Source organism: Heterodontus francisci, chromosome 31 (genome assembly GCF_036365525.1).
Source record: "Heterodontus francisci isolate sHetFra1 chromosome 31, sHetFra1.hap1, whole genome shotgun sequence".
Taxonomy (NCBI): Eukaryota; Metazoa; Chordata; class Chondrichthyes; order Heterodontiformes; family Heterodontidae; genus Heterodontus; species Heterodontus francisci.
This window is the reverse complement of record NC_090401.1, coordinates 57,230,906-57,246,724: the sequence shown is the minus strand read 5'-3', so window position 1 is coordinate 57,246,724 and position 15,819 is coordinate 57,230,906. Positions and strand designations below refer to the sequence as shown.

Here is a 15,819-nt window from a genome sequence, read left to right as displayed (position 1 = left end):
GTTTTCCCCCTCCTTAGCCTGATGATGCAGAAGATGTGTGTTGCCCTCCACTAACACCCCAACAGCAGGAAATAGAACCAACCTTGGTTCTTTCCCATGCCCATGTGATCCAGCGTTCACTGCATAATATCACCAATGGTCCTATTATTGTAGACATAAACAATTACTTAACTAATATTGCACCATCATTTATGAAATCTATGTTGTGTGCCTCATATAAATATATATGTAAAACAAGCAAAAACTCTTGACCTAAAATCATTTACACAAGCTTACTAATGACCTATGGGTGCCAAATATTCAGAGACAGCAAAAGTGGAAACAATATAACAACAACTTGCATTTATGTAGTGCCTTTAAGGTAGTGAAACATCCCAAGGATGTTTCACAGGAGCCTTATCACATAAGATCTGGGACTGAGCCACAGGAGGAGATATTTGGACAGGTGAAAGAGTTATGTTTTAAAGAGCATCTTTAAAAGGAGGAAAGAGAGATGGAGAGTTTAGGGAGTGAATTCCACAGCTTAGGGCTGAGGCAGCTGAAGGCATGGTCGCTAGCAATAGATTGATTAAAATCAGGGATGTGCAAGAGGCCAGAATTGGATGAGCACAGAGATCTCGGAGGGTGGTAGGAGGAGGAGGTTCCAGAGATAGGGAGGAACGCGGCTACAGAGGGATTTGAAAACAAGGCAAAGAATTAAAAATAATCGAGGCTTCGCTGGACAAGGAACCAATGTAGGTCAGCAAATGCAGGGGTGATGGGAGAAAGCGAAAATAATCAATTTTTGCTGTGTCTGCTAGATCTGCAAAACATCTGCTACATGTAAGTGAATAGCTGGGACAGGGCAGGCGAATAGCTGGGACAGGGCAGACGAATAGCTGGGACAGGGCAGGCAAATAGCTGGGACAGGGCAGGCAAATAGCTGGGACAGGGCAGGCAAATAGCTGGGACAGGGCAGGCAAATAGCTGGGACAGGGCAGGCGAATAGCTGGGACAAGGTCGGTGAATAGCTGGGACAGGGCAGGCGAATAGCTGGGACAAGGTAGGTGAACAGCTGGGACAAGGTAGGTGAACAGCTGGGACAGGGTAGGTGAATAGCTGGGACAGGGCAGGCGAATAGCTGGGACAGGGCAGGCGAATAGCTGGGACAGGGCAGGCGAATAGCTGGGACAGGGCAGACGAATAGCTGGGACAGGGCAGGCGAATAGCTGGGACAGGGCAGGCAAATAGCTGGGACAGGGCAGGCGAATAGCTGGGACAGGGCAGGCGAATAGCTGGGACAAGGTCGGTGAATAGCTGGGACAGGGCAGGCGAATAGCTGGGACAAGGTAGGTGAACAGCTGGGACAAGGTAGGTGAACAGCTGGGACAGGGTAGGTGAATAGCTGGGACAAGGTAGGCGAATAGTTGGGACAAGGTAGGCGAATAGCTGGGACAAGGTCGGTGAATAGCTGGGACAAGGTCAGTGAATAGCTGGGACAAGGTCGGTGAATAGCTGGGACAAGGTAGGCGAATAGCTGGGACAAGGTAGGTGAATAGCTGGGACAGGGTAGGGGAATAGCTGGGACAAGGTAGGCGAATAGCTGGGACAAGGTCGGTGAATAGCTGGGACAGGGCAGGCGAATAGCTGGGACAAGGTAGGCAAATATCTGGGACAAGGTAGGCGAATATCTGGGACTAGGTAGGTGAATAGCTAGGACAAGGTAGGCGAATAGCTGGGACAAGGTAGGCGAATATCTGGGACAAGGTAGGCGAATATCTGGGACTAGGTAGGTGAATAGCTAGGACAAGGTAGGCGAATAGCTGGGACAAGGTAGGCGAATAGCTAGGACAAGGTAGGCGAATAGCTGGGACAGGATAGGCGAATATCTGGAAGAGGGCAGGTGAATAGCTGGGACAGGGTAGGCGAATAGCTGGGACAAGGTAGGCGAATAGCTGGGACAGGATCGGCAAATATCTGGAGGAGGGCAGGCGAATAGCTGGGACAGGGTAGGCGAATAGCTGGGACAAGGTAGGTGAATAGCAGAGACAGGATAGGCGAATATTTGGAAGAGGGCAGGCGAATAGCTGGGACAGGGTAGGCGAATAGCTGGGACAAGGTGGGCGAATAGCTGGGACAAGGTAGGCGAATAGCTGGGACAAGGTAGGCGAATAGCTGGGACAAGGTAGGCGAATAGCTGGGACAAGGTAGGCGAATAGCTGGGACAAGGTAGGCGAATAGCTGGGACAAGGTGGGCGAATAGCTGGGACAGGATCGGCAAATATCTGGAAGAGGGCAGGCGAATAGCTGGGACAAGGTAGGCGAATAGCTGGGACAGGATCGGCAAATATCTGGAGGAGGGCAGGCGAATAGCTGGGACAGGGTAGGCGAATAGCTGGGACAAGGTAGGTGAATAGCAGAGACAGGATAGGCGAATATTTGGAAGAGGGCAGGCGAATAGCTGGGACAGGGTAGGCGAATAGCTGGGACAAGGTGGGCGAATAGCTGGGACAAGGTAGGCGAATAGCTGGGACAAGGTAGGCGAATAGCTGGGACAAGGTAGGCGAATAGCTGGGACAAGGTAGGCGAATAGCTGGGACAAGGTAGGCGAATAGCTGGGACAAGGTGGGCGAATAGCTGGGACAGGATCGGCAAATATCTGGAAGAGGGCAGGCGAATAGCTGGGACAAGGTAGGCGAATAGCAGAGACAGGATAGGCGAATATCTGGAAGAGGGCAGGCAAATAGCTGGGACAGGGTAGGCGAATAGCAGAGACAGGATAGGCGAATATCTGGAAGAGGGCAGGCGAATAGCTGGGACAAGGTAGGCGAATAGCTGGGACAGGATCGGCAAATATCTGGAAGAGGGCAGGCGAATAGCTGGGACAAGGTAGGCGAATAGCTGAGACAGGATCGGCAAATATCTGGAAGAGGGCAGGCAAATAGCTGGGACAGGGTAGGCGAATAGCTGGGACAGGATAGGCGAATAGCTGGGACAGGGCAGGCGAATAGCTGGGACAGGGCAGGCGAATAGCTGGGACAGTCCCCAAAAGCACAGAAAATCAATGCTCAAAGTCAGAAATTAGACACAAAGTTTACCTGGATGCAATTTGAGTTAATTAATCAGGGAGGAACTTGTATCACAGCAGTACAGTTTCTCAATGCATTTATCAAGTGCACTCCAGGCACTGACTACATTGTTTTATGTTTCATGACTTTGCATTTCTCGGTTTCACCATTTGCTTGAGCAAATGACCAGCCTTACTAACCGAAACCAGCAAAAAAAAAACACAACCATGAGCCATGATTAATTTTTAAAAAGTGTCGTGTTATTGCATTAGTATTTGTTGGAAGTGTTAGCGCAGAATAAACTATGGTCAATGGAGGAATCAGCAGAAATCTGATCAAGAAGTAATTAACCGAGGGCATTACCTTTAGATAAGACAAAATGAATTGGTGCATATTTCTGCTGGTAAACCGAGCAACAATCTGGCAGGCAGCACATTTGTGAAATTCAGCCATTGAACATGTTAGGAAGTGAAAATCAGCTTCTAGGAAGGACCCAGATTCCAATCAGTTGGAGCCCGGGCTGGGAAAAGGAGCATCCCAATACACAGTAAAGCTGGATGCTGCTATTTCGTAATTGTGATGCTGGCTAGTCACCATCCTGAATAATGACAAATCTTCAGGGCTCCTTACAAAACCACTCCCTGACACACACTCGTATTTGACATCGCAGAGCTGCTCTGTACTGGAAGGGCACCTCTGAAATGGCATAACCATGATATACCTGACATGCATGCTTGAAATGGGGACAGGCTCTGCTTGGACAGGCTCTGTTTCCTAACATTAACAAACATCACTTTGACGAGTATTAAAAAACTCACCAAAATAATTGTGAAGAAAAAGTAAATATATAAGAGCATTTAAGGACAAATATAGTTAGAACAAAGAACAAAGAAAATTATCGCACAGGAACAGGCCCTTCGGCCCTCCAAGCCTGCGCCGATCCAGATCCTCTATCTAAACCTGTTGCCTATTTTCTAAGGGTCTGTATCTCTTTGCTTCCTGCCCATTCATGTATCTGTCTAGATACATCTTAAAAGACGCTATCGTGCCCGCATCTACCACCTCCGCTGGCAACGCGTTCCAGGCACCCACCACCCTCTGCGTAAAGAACTTTCCACGCATATCCCCCCTAAACTTTTCCCCTCTCACTTTGAACTCGTCACCCCTAGTAATTGAATCCTCCACTCTGGGAAAATGCTTCTTGCTATCCACCCTGTCTATACCTCTCATGATTTTGTACACCTCAATCAGGTCCCCCCTCAACCTCCGTCTTTCTAATGAAAATAATCCTAATCTACTCAACCTCTCTTCATAGCTAGCGCCCTCCATACCAGGCAACATCCTGGTGAACCTCCTCTGCACCCTCTCCAAAGCATCTACATCCTTTTGGTAATGTGGCGATCAGAACTGCACGCAGTATTCCAAATGTGGCCAAACCAAAGTCTTATACAACTGTAACATGACCTGCCAACTCTTGTACTCAATACCCCGTCCGATGAAGGAAAGCATGCCGTATGCCTTCTTGACCACTCTATTGACCTGCGTTGCCACCTTCAGGGAACAATGGACCTGAACACCCAAATCTCTCTGTACATCAATTTTCCCCAGGACTTTTCCATTTACTGTATAGTTCACTCTTGAATTGGATCTTCCAAAATGCATCACCTCGCATTTGCCCTGATTGAACTCCATCTGCCATTTCTCTGCCCAACTCTCCAATCTATCTATATTCTGCTGTATTCTCTGACAGTCCCCTTCACTATCTGCTACTCCACCGATCTTAGTGTCGTCTGCAAACTTGCTAATCAGACCACCTATACTTTCCTCAAAATCATTTATGTATATCACAAACAACAGTGGTCCCAGCACGGATCCCTGTGGAACACCACTGGTCACACATCTCCATTTTGAGAAACTCCCTTCCACTACTACTCTCTGTCTCCTGTTGCCCAGCCAGTTCTTTATCCATCTAGCTAGTCCACCCTGGACCCCATGCGACTTCATTTTCTCCATCAACCTACCATGGGGAACCTTATCAAACGCCTTACTGAAGTCCATGTATATGATATCTACAGCCCTTCCCTCATCAATCAACTTTGTCACTTCCTCAAAGAATTCTATTAAGTTGGTAAGACACGACCTTCCCTGCACAAAACCATGTTGCCTATCACTGATAAGCCCATTTTCTTCCAAATGGGAATAGATCCTATCCCTCAGTATCTTCTCCAGCAGCTTCCCTACCACTGACGTCAGGCTCACTGGTCTATAATTACCTGGATTATCCCTGCTACCCTTCTTAAACAAGGGGACAACATTAGCAATTCTCCAGTCCTCCGGGACCTCACCCGTGTTTAAGGATGCTGCAAAGATATCTGTTAAGGCCCCAGCTATTTCCTCTCTCGCTTCCCACAGTAACCTGGGATAGATCCCATCCGGACCTGGGGACTTGTCCACCTTAATGCCTTTTAGAATACCCAAAACTTCTTCCCTCCTTATGCCGACTTGACCTAGAGTAATCAAACATCTATCCCTAACCTCAACATCCGTCATGTCCCTCTCCTCGGTGAATACCGATGCAAAGTACTCATTTAGAATCTCACCCATTTTCTCTGACTCCACGCATAATTTCCTCCTTTGTCCTTGAGTGGGCCAATCCTTTCTCTAGTTACCCTCTTGCTCCTTATATATGTTCCACTGTTGGGACTGTAACTGTGCATCACTATGCTGTAGTCCATATGACAACATATTAATTAATACCTTATGCATGTATATGAAGAAATGACCGCACACGCCTTCAGTGGAGTTAAATTGATGTTTACACACACAAAATTGTTCAAGGCATCTAAACACAGACGCAACAATGCGCACACACCATCCAAAGGCATGTTGCTGAGGCCTCTGCACTTTCTCTCCCTCCCGTCCCCAAATATGCTCATTACACTTCATTAAAGTGCAGTTAGTCAATCCCAGCCCTTTCAGCAATTCCACGGAAACAGAACGCACTGGAAACTGGCCTCAAGGGTGCCCTTCACAGACTGGTTTCACAGCAAATCACCCTTAATTTAGTCAAACATTTATTCTTGTTAATGTATAACTCATCTCTTCAATGGGACTGTTTAACTACTATGCAAAAATAAAAATGTCACCACATTCTATGTACCATTAAGAATAGTATTCCAACCAAATGGCAATCAATCTCACACCGCCTGCTGCAAACCCGTCTCTTTAACACAGTTCAGAATGGCTACATGGAAATACACATCTTGCTCCATTTTCTTAATGTACTTTGTTACGTTTATAAAAAAAGCCATTGACAAATTTATTCAGTATACTCCTTACCGTAGCTGTCATTAGCAGATGCTGAAGTATAGATTTTCAATGAACTGGATGAACAGTCCTCTGCGTACTCAATGTCCAAGTCACCAAGCCTCAGAATTACACTCTTTCCCGATGCAACATGCAGCTCCCATTTACACAACGTGCGATTCGGGTAGGTGCCAGGATAGTTCTTGGAAGTCAGAGTACCACTTTCAGGGCCAATGACTGTATGCCCACATCCATCACCTGGATCAGAGTGGAATAACGACAGTAAATCTCCAGCTACAAGTCCTGGGATAAAATGTCTTTATTAACTATTTCATTTTATACAGATTAACATAGTGAGCATCTTTGTTAAAACAGCAAAGACTTTCACCTGAACTTATCAACCAATTTTTTTTTAAAAAGCAGAAAAAAATACTGCAGATGTTCCAAATTTGAAACAAAAGCAGAAACTGTTGGAAATGCTCAGCAGGTTCGTCAGTATCTGTGGATGAAACAGACAAGCTATTGTTCCTCACCACACAGTTTATGTTAACCAACTTGTTTCACTCCAATGGAGCTAAAACATGCTTCATGTATGTATTAATCACGTATGTATTAATATGTAATCCTGTTTGTTACATGAACAGAGCTTTAGCACATTTTGCCGATGCTCTCAAAGTTCCAACTGAAATCAAACTACATTCATGCACATCAACATACAAATTCTACATTAATGTTTCTTTTGGCTTGTTCAGGACCAACTAAAGATGAATGCATAAATGTAATCATGCTTAACTTCCAGCTCATATGGCATTATTTACTCCCTCAGTAAAGATGTTGTTAAGGCAGTTGGGAGTTGGCAGATGCTCTAACATAGAGTACAGAAGGACATTTTGTAAAGGATGATTCCAGTGTTTCAGTCCATACAACAGTTTGGGCTCATGAGCAAATGTCACTAGGAGAGGAGGCGGCAAACAGAGGAGGGCCAAAGAAGTCCAAGGTCATAGGAGGATGGCTACCAGTACTCAGTATACCCCAGGCAGCTATCTAATGTTGGTGTCTCAGCTTTCCTGATCATACTGAGGAGAAATATGTGGAGACACCAGTCCCAGAGTAAGAAAGCCGCACATAAATTGTCCTAGCTCCTAGAACGAAACCTGCAAATCAAAGGACGACACTGGTCCATTACCAGAAATCATAAACAGTTATGACGGCAGTCAACATTTTTGCAACAGGCTCTTTCCAGGCAACAGCAAGGGACTTAGCAAGAGTGATTCAGTGTTGCATAATTCACATTATAGATACTGCCCACATGTAGCAAGACCTGGACAACATTCACGCTTGGGCTGATAAGCGGCAAGTACCATTTGCTCCACACAAGTGCCAGGTAATGACCATCTTCAACAAGAGTTTCTAACTATCTCCCCTTGACATTCATTGGCATTACGTTACTGAATTCCACCACCATCGACATCCCAGGGGTTACCACTGAACAGAAACTTAACTGGAACAGCCATATAAATACTGCGGCTACAAAAGCAGGTCAGAGACTAGGAATTCAGCAGCGAGGAACTCACCTCCTGACTCCCCACTGCCTGTCAACCATCTACAAGGCACAAGTCTGGAGTGTGATGGAATAGTCTCCACTTGCCTGGATGAGTGCAGCTTGAACAACACTCAAGAAACTTGATACCATCCAAGACAAAGCCGTCCGCTTGATCAGCACCCCATCCACCACCTTCAACATTTAATCTCTCCACCACCAGCGCCCAAGAAAGCAGTGTGTACCAGCTATTAGATGCACAGCATCATCTCATCAATGTCCCTGTGACAACAACTTCCAAACCCGCTACCTCTACCACCTAGAAGGACAAGGGCAGCAGATGCATGGGAACACAACCACCTGCAAGTTCCCCTCCAAGCTACACACTATCCTGACTTGGAACTATTTCACTGTTCCTTCACTGTCACTGGGTCAAAATCCTGGAACTCCCTTCCTAACAGCACTGTGTACCTACACCACATGGACTGCAGCGGTTCAAGAAGGCAGCTCACCACCACCTTCTCAAGGGCAATTAAGGATGGGCAACAAATTGTGGTCTTGCCAGCGATCCTCACATCCCAAGAAAGAATAAAAAGATGCCCTTCCTTCGTAAATCATTAAATATATTACAATCAGCTTTGATATGTCGCCATAGGCAACTTCCCATGGTGTTCATCAACAGAAAGCAATAATATTAAATGAACTTTCAAATGGACTGCTATGCACCAAATACTTACGTAGTGAATACACTTGGGCAGAAATCCAAATTGCACCCAAAACAGTCAGCAATTCAGGGGAGTCATTGCTCTGTGCATGTGACAAGTGGAGAGTATTCCATCACACTCCAGACTTGTGCCTTGTAGATGGTGGACAGGCAGTGGGGAGTCAGGAGGTGAGTTCCTCGCTGCTGAATTCCTCGTCTCTGACCTGCTTTTGTAGCCGCAGTATTTCTATGGCTGTTCCAGTTAAGTTTCTGTTCAGTGGCAACCCCCGGGATGTCGATGGTGGTGAAATTCAGTAATGTAATGCCCAAGCCCAATGTGGAATTCAGCTTCATTTGAATGGAAACAGCAGCAGTGGGCAGTCAGGGCACAGCCAGCCTGTAGTTAGGTCCCAAGAAGTGGGGAGAAAAAGAGAAGCAAAGCTGAGTGCTGGAGACTGGGTGGGGAACAGCTTGCAGTATTTTTCTGGCTTCACAATAATATAACTGAAGAAGTTTTGTGGTTTTTATTTAATAGCAGACTCCAGCGGATCCATTAAGAACTACTAGTTAGGCTGCTCAGGACTTGGAACAATACAGTGCAAGATTCACTCATTTGTTCCTGAATTTTTCATTGGGGTCCGGTAACTGGCGTAGAACCCCAACTTGTACAGTAGAGTTATACCCTTTTCAGGCAGTCAGGTTGCTTGGCCCTTTACACCTGAATATATCATCAGACCTGCCTTAGTCGATAATGGGGCGGTCCAGGTCCTCTCCTTACCCCTTATTCTGACCTCCTGATCACCTATTTAATCAGGTACATAAGCGACAGCTATGAATTGAATTCCTTCGTCACTGTTTCCAGGCAGTAGTCACAGTGACTATGTGTTATAGGTTCCTCATTTATTCTGGAGAAACCACTTGGATGGTAGGCTGCTGAGACATAGGGGCTGCCTATTCAAAATATGGCTCATGACATCATTGGAATCCATTTATCCCACCCCTGCTCCAGCAAAGAACATCTAATGATGCATGTTCAAGAGACACAAACATCATCAAGCATACATTTGATATGCTCCATTAATGGTTCTGGTGTGTGGATCACTCAGGAGCACTGTACAATATATTTCAAAGCAAGTTGGCAGTGTAGTAGTGACGTGCTGCATGCAGCACTACATAGAGGTATTTTAGAAGGTGAGCAGCCATAAACTTTGGCACACCAGGGGGAGGATGCTGAAGAGGACCTAGGAGATATCAGAAAAACTCTACACATCCTGATTCTTTTCTTGATGCTTCATTGAACTTCTAAAAAAAAACAGAAACAACCAATCCTCAGTAGTGTTGTAAACAATGACTAATAAATGGAAGCTGATATGATGTCTACTTTACTGAAAATAGTACAAGTACAATGTGTGTTCAACATGATCTGCCTACCAGATGTAGTATGTGAACTTGCGCAGCATGGTATGTCTGCACTGCCGCTCCCAAGTGACATTACATAACGCAGTCCAATTGTTAGCATCATGCCCTCAAGGAGATAAGTATTTGTTATACCAGTTTGTGTTCCAGAATTATTCTCTTTTCATAGATGGCCTTGTGAAGTCAGATCGTGGAGGTTCCACGATGATCTTGTGCCTCCACAGGAACCTAGCCCTTCCTTAGCCACTGTCTTCTTCCCTCCCATAGCTAGGGGAGATGACTCACCCTGTGCTTCCTCTTCTAAAAATCACTAAAACCCACCAGAGTCTGCCCTCTGGTTTGGTGCATGCCTGAAGTAATGATGTAACTGAGTGTTTTGTTGAGGCTTTTTGTTGATGGAGTGGTTGAACTTTCTGCTCCTAGACTTGTGGTGTAACTACAACCAGAAAAAAGCACAATATAATGCAAATTGTTTGGCATGTTCTTGGCTGCAGACAATACACAGCACATTTACAGCTCAACATAGTCACTTAGATGTATAGAGAAAGTGTGTGATCATAATTCTACAAGCCTGGAGAAGATTCATCTGCTCCTGTTTGCATATAACCCATGCTATGTATAACTTCTTCATTGATGATCTCTATGATAGCTTCTTTGAAGGAAATGATGGTTTTAGCAAGCCAAATCTCTCCACCTATCTGCACTCTGTTTTCTTGAAGGCTGCATTTTTCTGCAAGATTAATATACAAATATTCTGTGCCGGCTATTTTAGGCAGCAGAGTTTTATAAGTTTATACATACTTTAGCTGAATGTAAAGTATCTTGTGTAAAGCAAATTTGAGAATGGCTGGGAATTTTCTGAGTGCACTGTATAATTATTCACACATACAGCTGACAATTAGTTAGTCTTGAATCATTTTCAACTGTCATATGTATAAATAGCTACTGATGACAAGTATCAGATGAGTTTGCAGGAGTGACTTAATACATATAACGGAAACTGAACTTGTAATCAGTCGCATAGTAAAAACAGAAAGTGCTGGAAATACTCAGCCGGTCAGGCAGCATCTGTGAAGAGAGAGAGAGAAGCAGAATTAAAGTACTGGTCTGTGACTTTTCATCAGTTCTGATGTTAAGGTCACAGGTCTGAAACGTTAACTCTGCTTCTCTCTCTCTCTACAGATGCTGCCAGGCCTGCTGAGTATTTCCAGCACTTTCTGTTTTTACTTCAAATTTCCAGCATCCGCAGTATTTTGCTTTTATTTTAGTAATCAGTCGCTGTGCCCATATATTATAATCAGCAAATCTTGATTCATAAAGCTTGCCTTACACTTTCTACGCTGGCTTTTCATTTCTTACAGAAATTACACATCAAGGCTCTGTTTGGATCCTGCCATCATCCATGTTCATCCCTTTCTGCTCTATTTACAGATGATCATTGGATCAGCTGTAGTTAAATTTACTCAAGCAAAATCATTTGGCACCCACAACTCGCTTTGTTTGCCTTTGTTGGCTCTAAACACATAGTCCATTCTCATTTTCACATCTCACCTTGGCAGATGTCTTCACTTGACGCCTTCTTCCAATATTCTTCCAAAGTTTCCTGGTACGTGACCTCCTGTGTGATAGCCTCCTAAACCAGCTCAATCGCCTGAGCATCGGCAACATAACCCTCTGTTGCCTGGGGAGCACTTGGCAGTGATCTGCAGATCTCGATTCCTAAATCTTGCTCTATTCACTCTGTACCGCTCCACTATTTCTGAAAAATTGAATGCTGCCAAGCTTGAATGACCTAGAATACGCTATTTATACTGCCTTGCAGCTGTCTAACTGAGCTTATGCAGGTGCTTTCCAATTGGCCACTTAGTCATGCATGTTTTAATACATCCCAGGTTTCTGGAAATGCAGAGCAAGGTTGTGAGTGCATTAAAAAAAAAGACAATAATTTAATTTCCAACTAATGGTGCACCAAGTGTAACTTGCTGCTGAGTATGGCAGTACTGTCCCATTTTAGGGTAATTTTTTAAAGTTCCATAATTTTTCCCTGCAGATACAATTCCAATGGGAAAACTTCCCCAGTGAAGTGTAACATCACAACAATTGTGACTTTACTTAAACAGCCAATGCAGCAATGTAGATCTGAAGGTTGTATCATCTGCACTTCTGTAAGGAAAACTATAAATGTTTGATTAAAAGGACACACGTACTTAATATTTATACTGAACCATGCCAATTTATTTTCTCCCAAGAATGGCTGATAGCCACTTTTACAATAATCATGTGCACTGCAAAATGCATGTGGTGCAAGCCTACGCTTTTTTCAGCATTTCCTGGACCAAACTCATCGACAGTATTTCCCTGCCAAAGCTGAAAATTAACATTGGCTCCATTTAACATGCAACCATCTGCAGCCTTTTCATTTAAACAGCTAGTCAATGTCAAAAACGGTACCATGTCTTGCTTTTATGGAACCAATCGCCAATGTAAAAACCAAACAGGATCAATGTTATGCTGACCACAATGAACTCTGTTCAAACCTTCTAAATATACATACTTAATTTGGCAGTTATTTCAATTCAGCTACATAAGGTTTGTATTCATCAAAAAAAATCTAACTGTATTCGCATTTGGTTCCCAGACTGAGGTTCCTTATGTCACCTTCAGGGAAACAAGCACAATTATGAATGATCATATTGGCTGGTTTTGCTGTATTCCTGGAAAGCAGCATCCAGACCAACTGCATGATGCCAGAATATTCATTTGTTCCAGAATGCACAGACACAATACATAGTCTAGTCACACTGTATCTTTTCTGTCACACCAATTCAAAATGGTCAGTTATAGATTTAAAGTGATTGGTAGAAAAATTAGAGGGGAGATGAGGAAAAACTTTTTCACCCAGAGGGTGGTGATGGTCTGGAACTCACTGCCTGAAAGGGTAGTTGAGGCAGAGAGCTTCAACTCATTCAAAAGGAGTCTGGATATGCACCTCAAGTGCCATAAGCTGCAGGGCTACAGACCAAATGCTGGAAGGTGGGATTAGAATAGGTGGATCGGCCAGCACAGACACGATGGGCCAAGTGGCCTCTTTCTGTGCCTTAAACTTTCTATGATCACAATTTTCTTGTATTGTGTAAGGGCTATTTACTTGGAGCTTTTCTCCGCACTACACTGCCTGGCCCCCCCACCCCTGAAAGATTACCATGACCTAGGCTGAATGAGGCAAACAGGTTTAGTTGGACAGATATGCTTTATCCTCGCTTAGATTACAGATGTGGTTCCATAATATAAACCAGTTCTCATTGTATGAGATTCACCAGGTTTTTACTGCAGGATGGATTCAGCAACATCGAAATATTTGTACAATCATTGTTTTGTTTTAGTTTTAGAGATACAGCACTGAAACAGGCCCTTCGGCCCACCGAGTCTGTGCCAACCATTAACCACCCATTTATACTAATCCTATATTCCATTGTCTCTCGAGATAAGGAGGCCCAAAAGAATATTTCTACCACATCCCCACCTGTCCCTACATTCCCCTACCACCTACCTATACTAGTGGCAATTTATAATGGCCAATTCACCTATCCACCTGCAAGTCTTTTGGCATGTGGGAGGAAACCGGAGCACCCGGAGGAAACCCACGCAGACACAGGGAGAACTTGCAAACTCCACGCAGGCAGTACCCGGAATCGAACCCGGGTCACTGGAGCTGTGAGTCTGCGGTGCTAACCACTGCGCCACTGTGCCGGCATTGATATGACAAACTCACACATGAGGCTTTCCCAATCTGGTCACAGAGTTTCCACAATAGATGGGGAAAAGTCATACACTGGAGCACTGCCACAGTCACATTGTTGACTTGTACAGCCAGCAATGCTTTGGTTATGGCTGTTTCTTTACCAATGTTAATGGCAGAACTTCGTCTCTGAACATATGGATACCATATCAGTTTATATTGCCAAATATTGAGCAATAAAAGAGCATTGTGTAAACAACAATCTTAACAGTAATTTAAAAGTCATTAATGGCCAACCACCGATGCTATGTCTCATATTCAGGTTAAGCAACCAATGCACTAGCCACACTTCACAGTCAGTAAGTGCAATCAAATATTTATATTTATAAACTGGTCTTAGACAAATAAGGAATGAGATTACAATAATAATGAAATGTCACCGACCCGAAACGTTTACTCTGCTTCTCTCTCCACAGATGCTGCCAGACCTGCTGAGTATTTCTAGTATTGTCTGCTTTTGAAGCAATACAAGGTGCTGGTTTTTAGTTGCCAAATGGACAGGTTACAGCAATATTTAAAATAAGATCACTTCATTGCCTAATGAAATGCAACAGAAATGGAATCTATGAGCGGCAATGGGATTTTATCCCAGCAATATACAAACCAAGGGCTGGATTTAGTGAGGCCATTGCAGGTCCCGGCAGCAGATCCGGAAGTGGACGCTGTGCCCACTCGTCACGAGTGCGGCCACGATCACAAAGCAGGCAGCCAATTATCATAATGGAAGTGCGAAGCCCAGCCAATCATGCGACGGGGTGGGATTCGGGACGCCAACTATGGTGTCAGATGACTCCGGAGCAGGTGCTGGTGCCATATATAAAGACCTGCTCGCCCTGCATTCACTCCTGCCTGGTTTAAATGAGTGCCTTCCTGAATGCCCTCTGCTGCCCCAGGACTCTGTCTGCTGCCTCTGCTGCCTGATAGGCAAGGAGCTGAACGTGTGCCTGCAGCGACCATAGCTGAAGGAAGACACAAGGTGGCCCCATGGTTTAGTGACATTCTCGAGATTCTCCTCCAGGCAGCAAGGGAAAGGCAAGAGATCCTCTTCCCCAGTGATGGCAAGAACAGGTCCTCCCGCCTGACCAAGCAAGTCTGGATGGAGATCGCAGAGGAGCTCAGCAGCCGTGGGGTCACCCCCCCCACCCCGAACATGGGTCCAGTGCTGCAAGGGGGTCAACGACCTCGTTCGTTCTGCCAAGGTAACTGCTCCACACCGCTCTCCTTTTCAGGAATTGCATGTAGCTACGCAGGAGGAAGTGGGCCATGGGGAGGGAGGCACCACAAAGGACTGGAAAGGGGGCTTCAGCATCACCTCAGCCTGACAGATGCATGGCTGCATCTCGGCCACTGGCCACCTTCTTTCACAACTCACCCCCATTAACTCCCGAGAGCGGACTGGAGGATGAGCTGTATAGGATACTCCAGTAGGGGACGAGGGGCTGCCACTAGCAGAACAGTTATGTTAGTCATATTTCGCAGAGAGGTCATCCCCCTCTTTCCACTTGCAGGACAAGAGGGCCCATAACAGCAGAGAGACATCCCAGACTGGCGGAGGCATCCCAGACATCAGGCCTCTCTCCACGGCTGAGGAGGAGGTATTTGAACTAACGGAAACCAGGGCGGCCGCTCAATAGTAGATGGAGAGACTGGAGTCTCCATGCAAGAGAGTGAGGATTGTCTTCCATTGATATACAATTCATTTCTGGAGACCCACATCACGCATGGTTGGCATGACGAGACCTGCACATCCTAACTCATTTTTGTGTTCTCTCGTGCAGGTGAGTGGCCGCAGAAAAGGAACATAATTCTACTTCTGAGGAGGATCAGGAGTCAGAGAATTCACCGTCACATGACTCTCCTGCACCTTCCACCAGTGCAGATACATCCACGTCGGTGGGTTTCCATTCAGCTGTAGAATCAGGGTCACAAGCTGGTGAGAGCACTGCACACACACCCGAGCAGCTGGCCGAGGCTGAGACAGCCGAGGCCTCTGACAGTCGGAGGACTG

The 15,819-nt window shown here is 45.3% G+C and overlaps 1 protein-coding gene across 1 annotated transcript in view; it reads right to left on the bottom strand.

Moving 5' to 3' along the window:
* si:dkey-34d22.1 (discoidin, CUB and LCCL domain-containing protein 1) overlaps positions 1-15,819 on the bottom strand; it is a 143,058-nt gene that overhangs the window by 108,963 nt on the left and 18,276 nt on the right. The window contains exon 2 of the mRNA XM_068011694.1: positions 6,387-6,611. Within this exon, the coding sequence (XP_067867795.1) occupies positions 6,387-6,611 (225 nt within the window). The remainder of the gene's footprint in view (positions 1-6,386; positions 6,612-15,819) is intronic.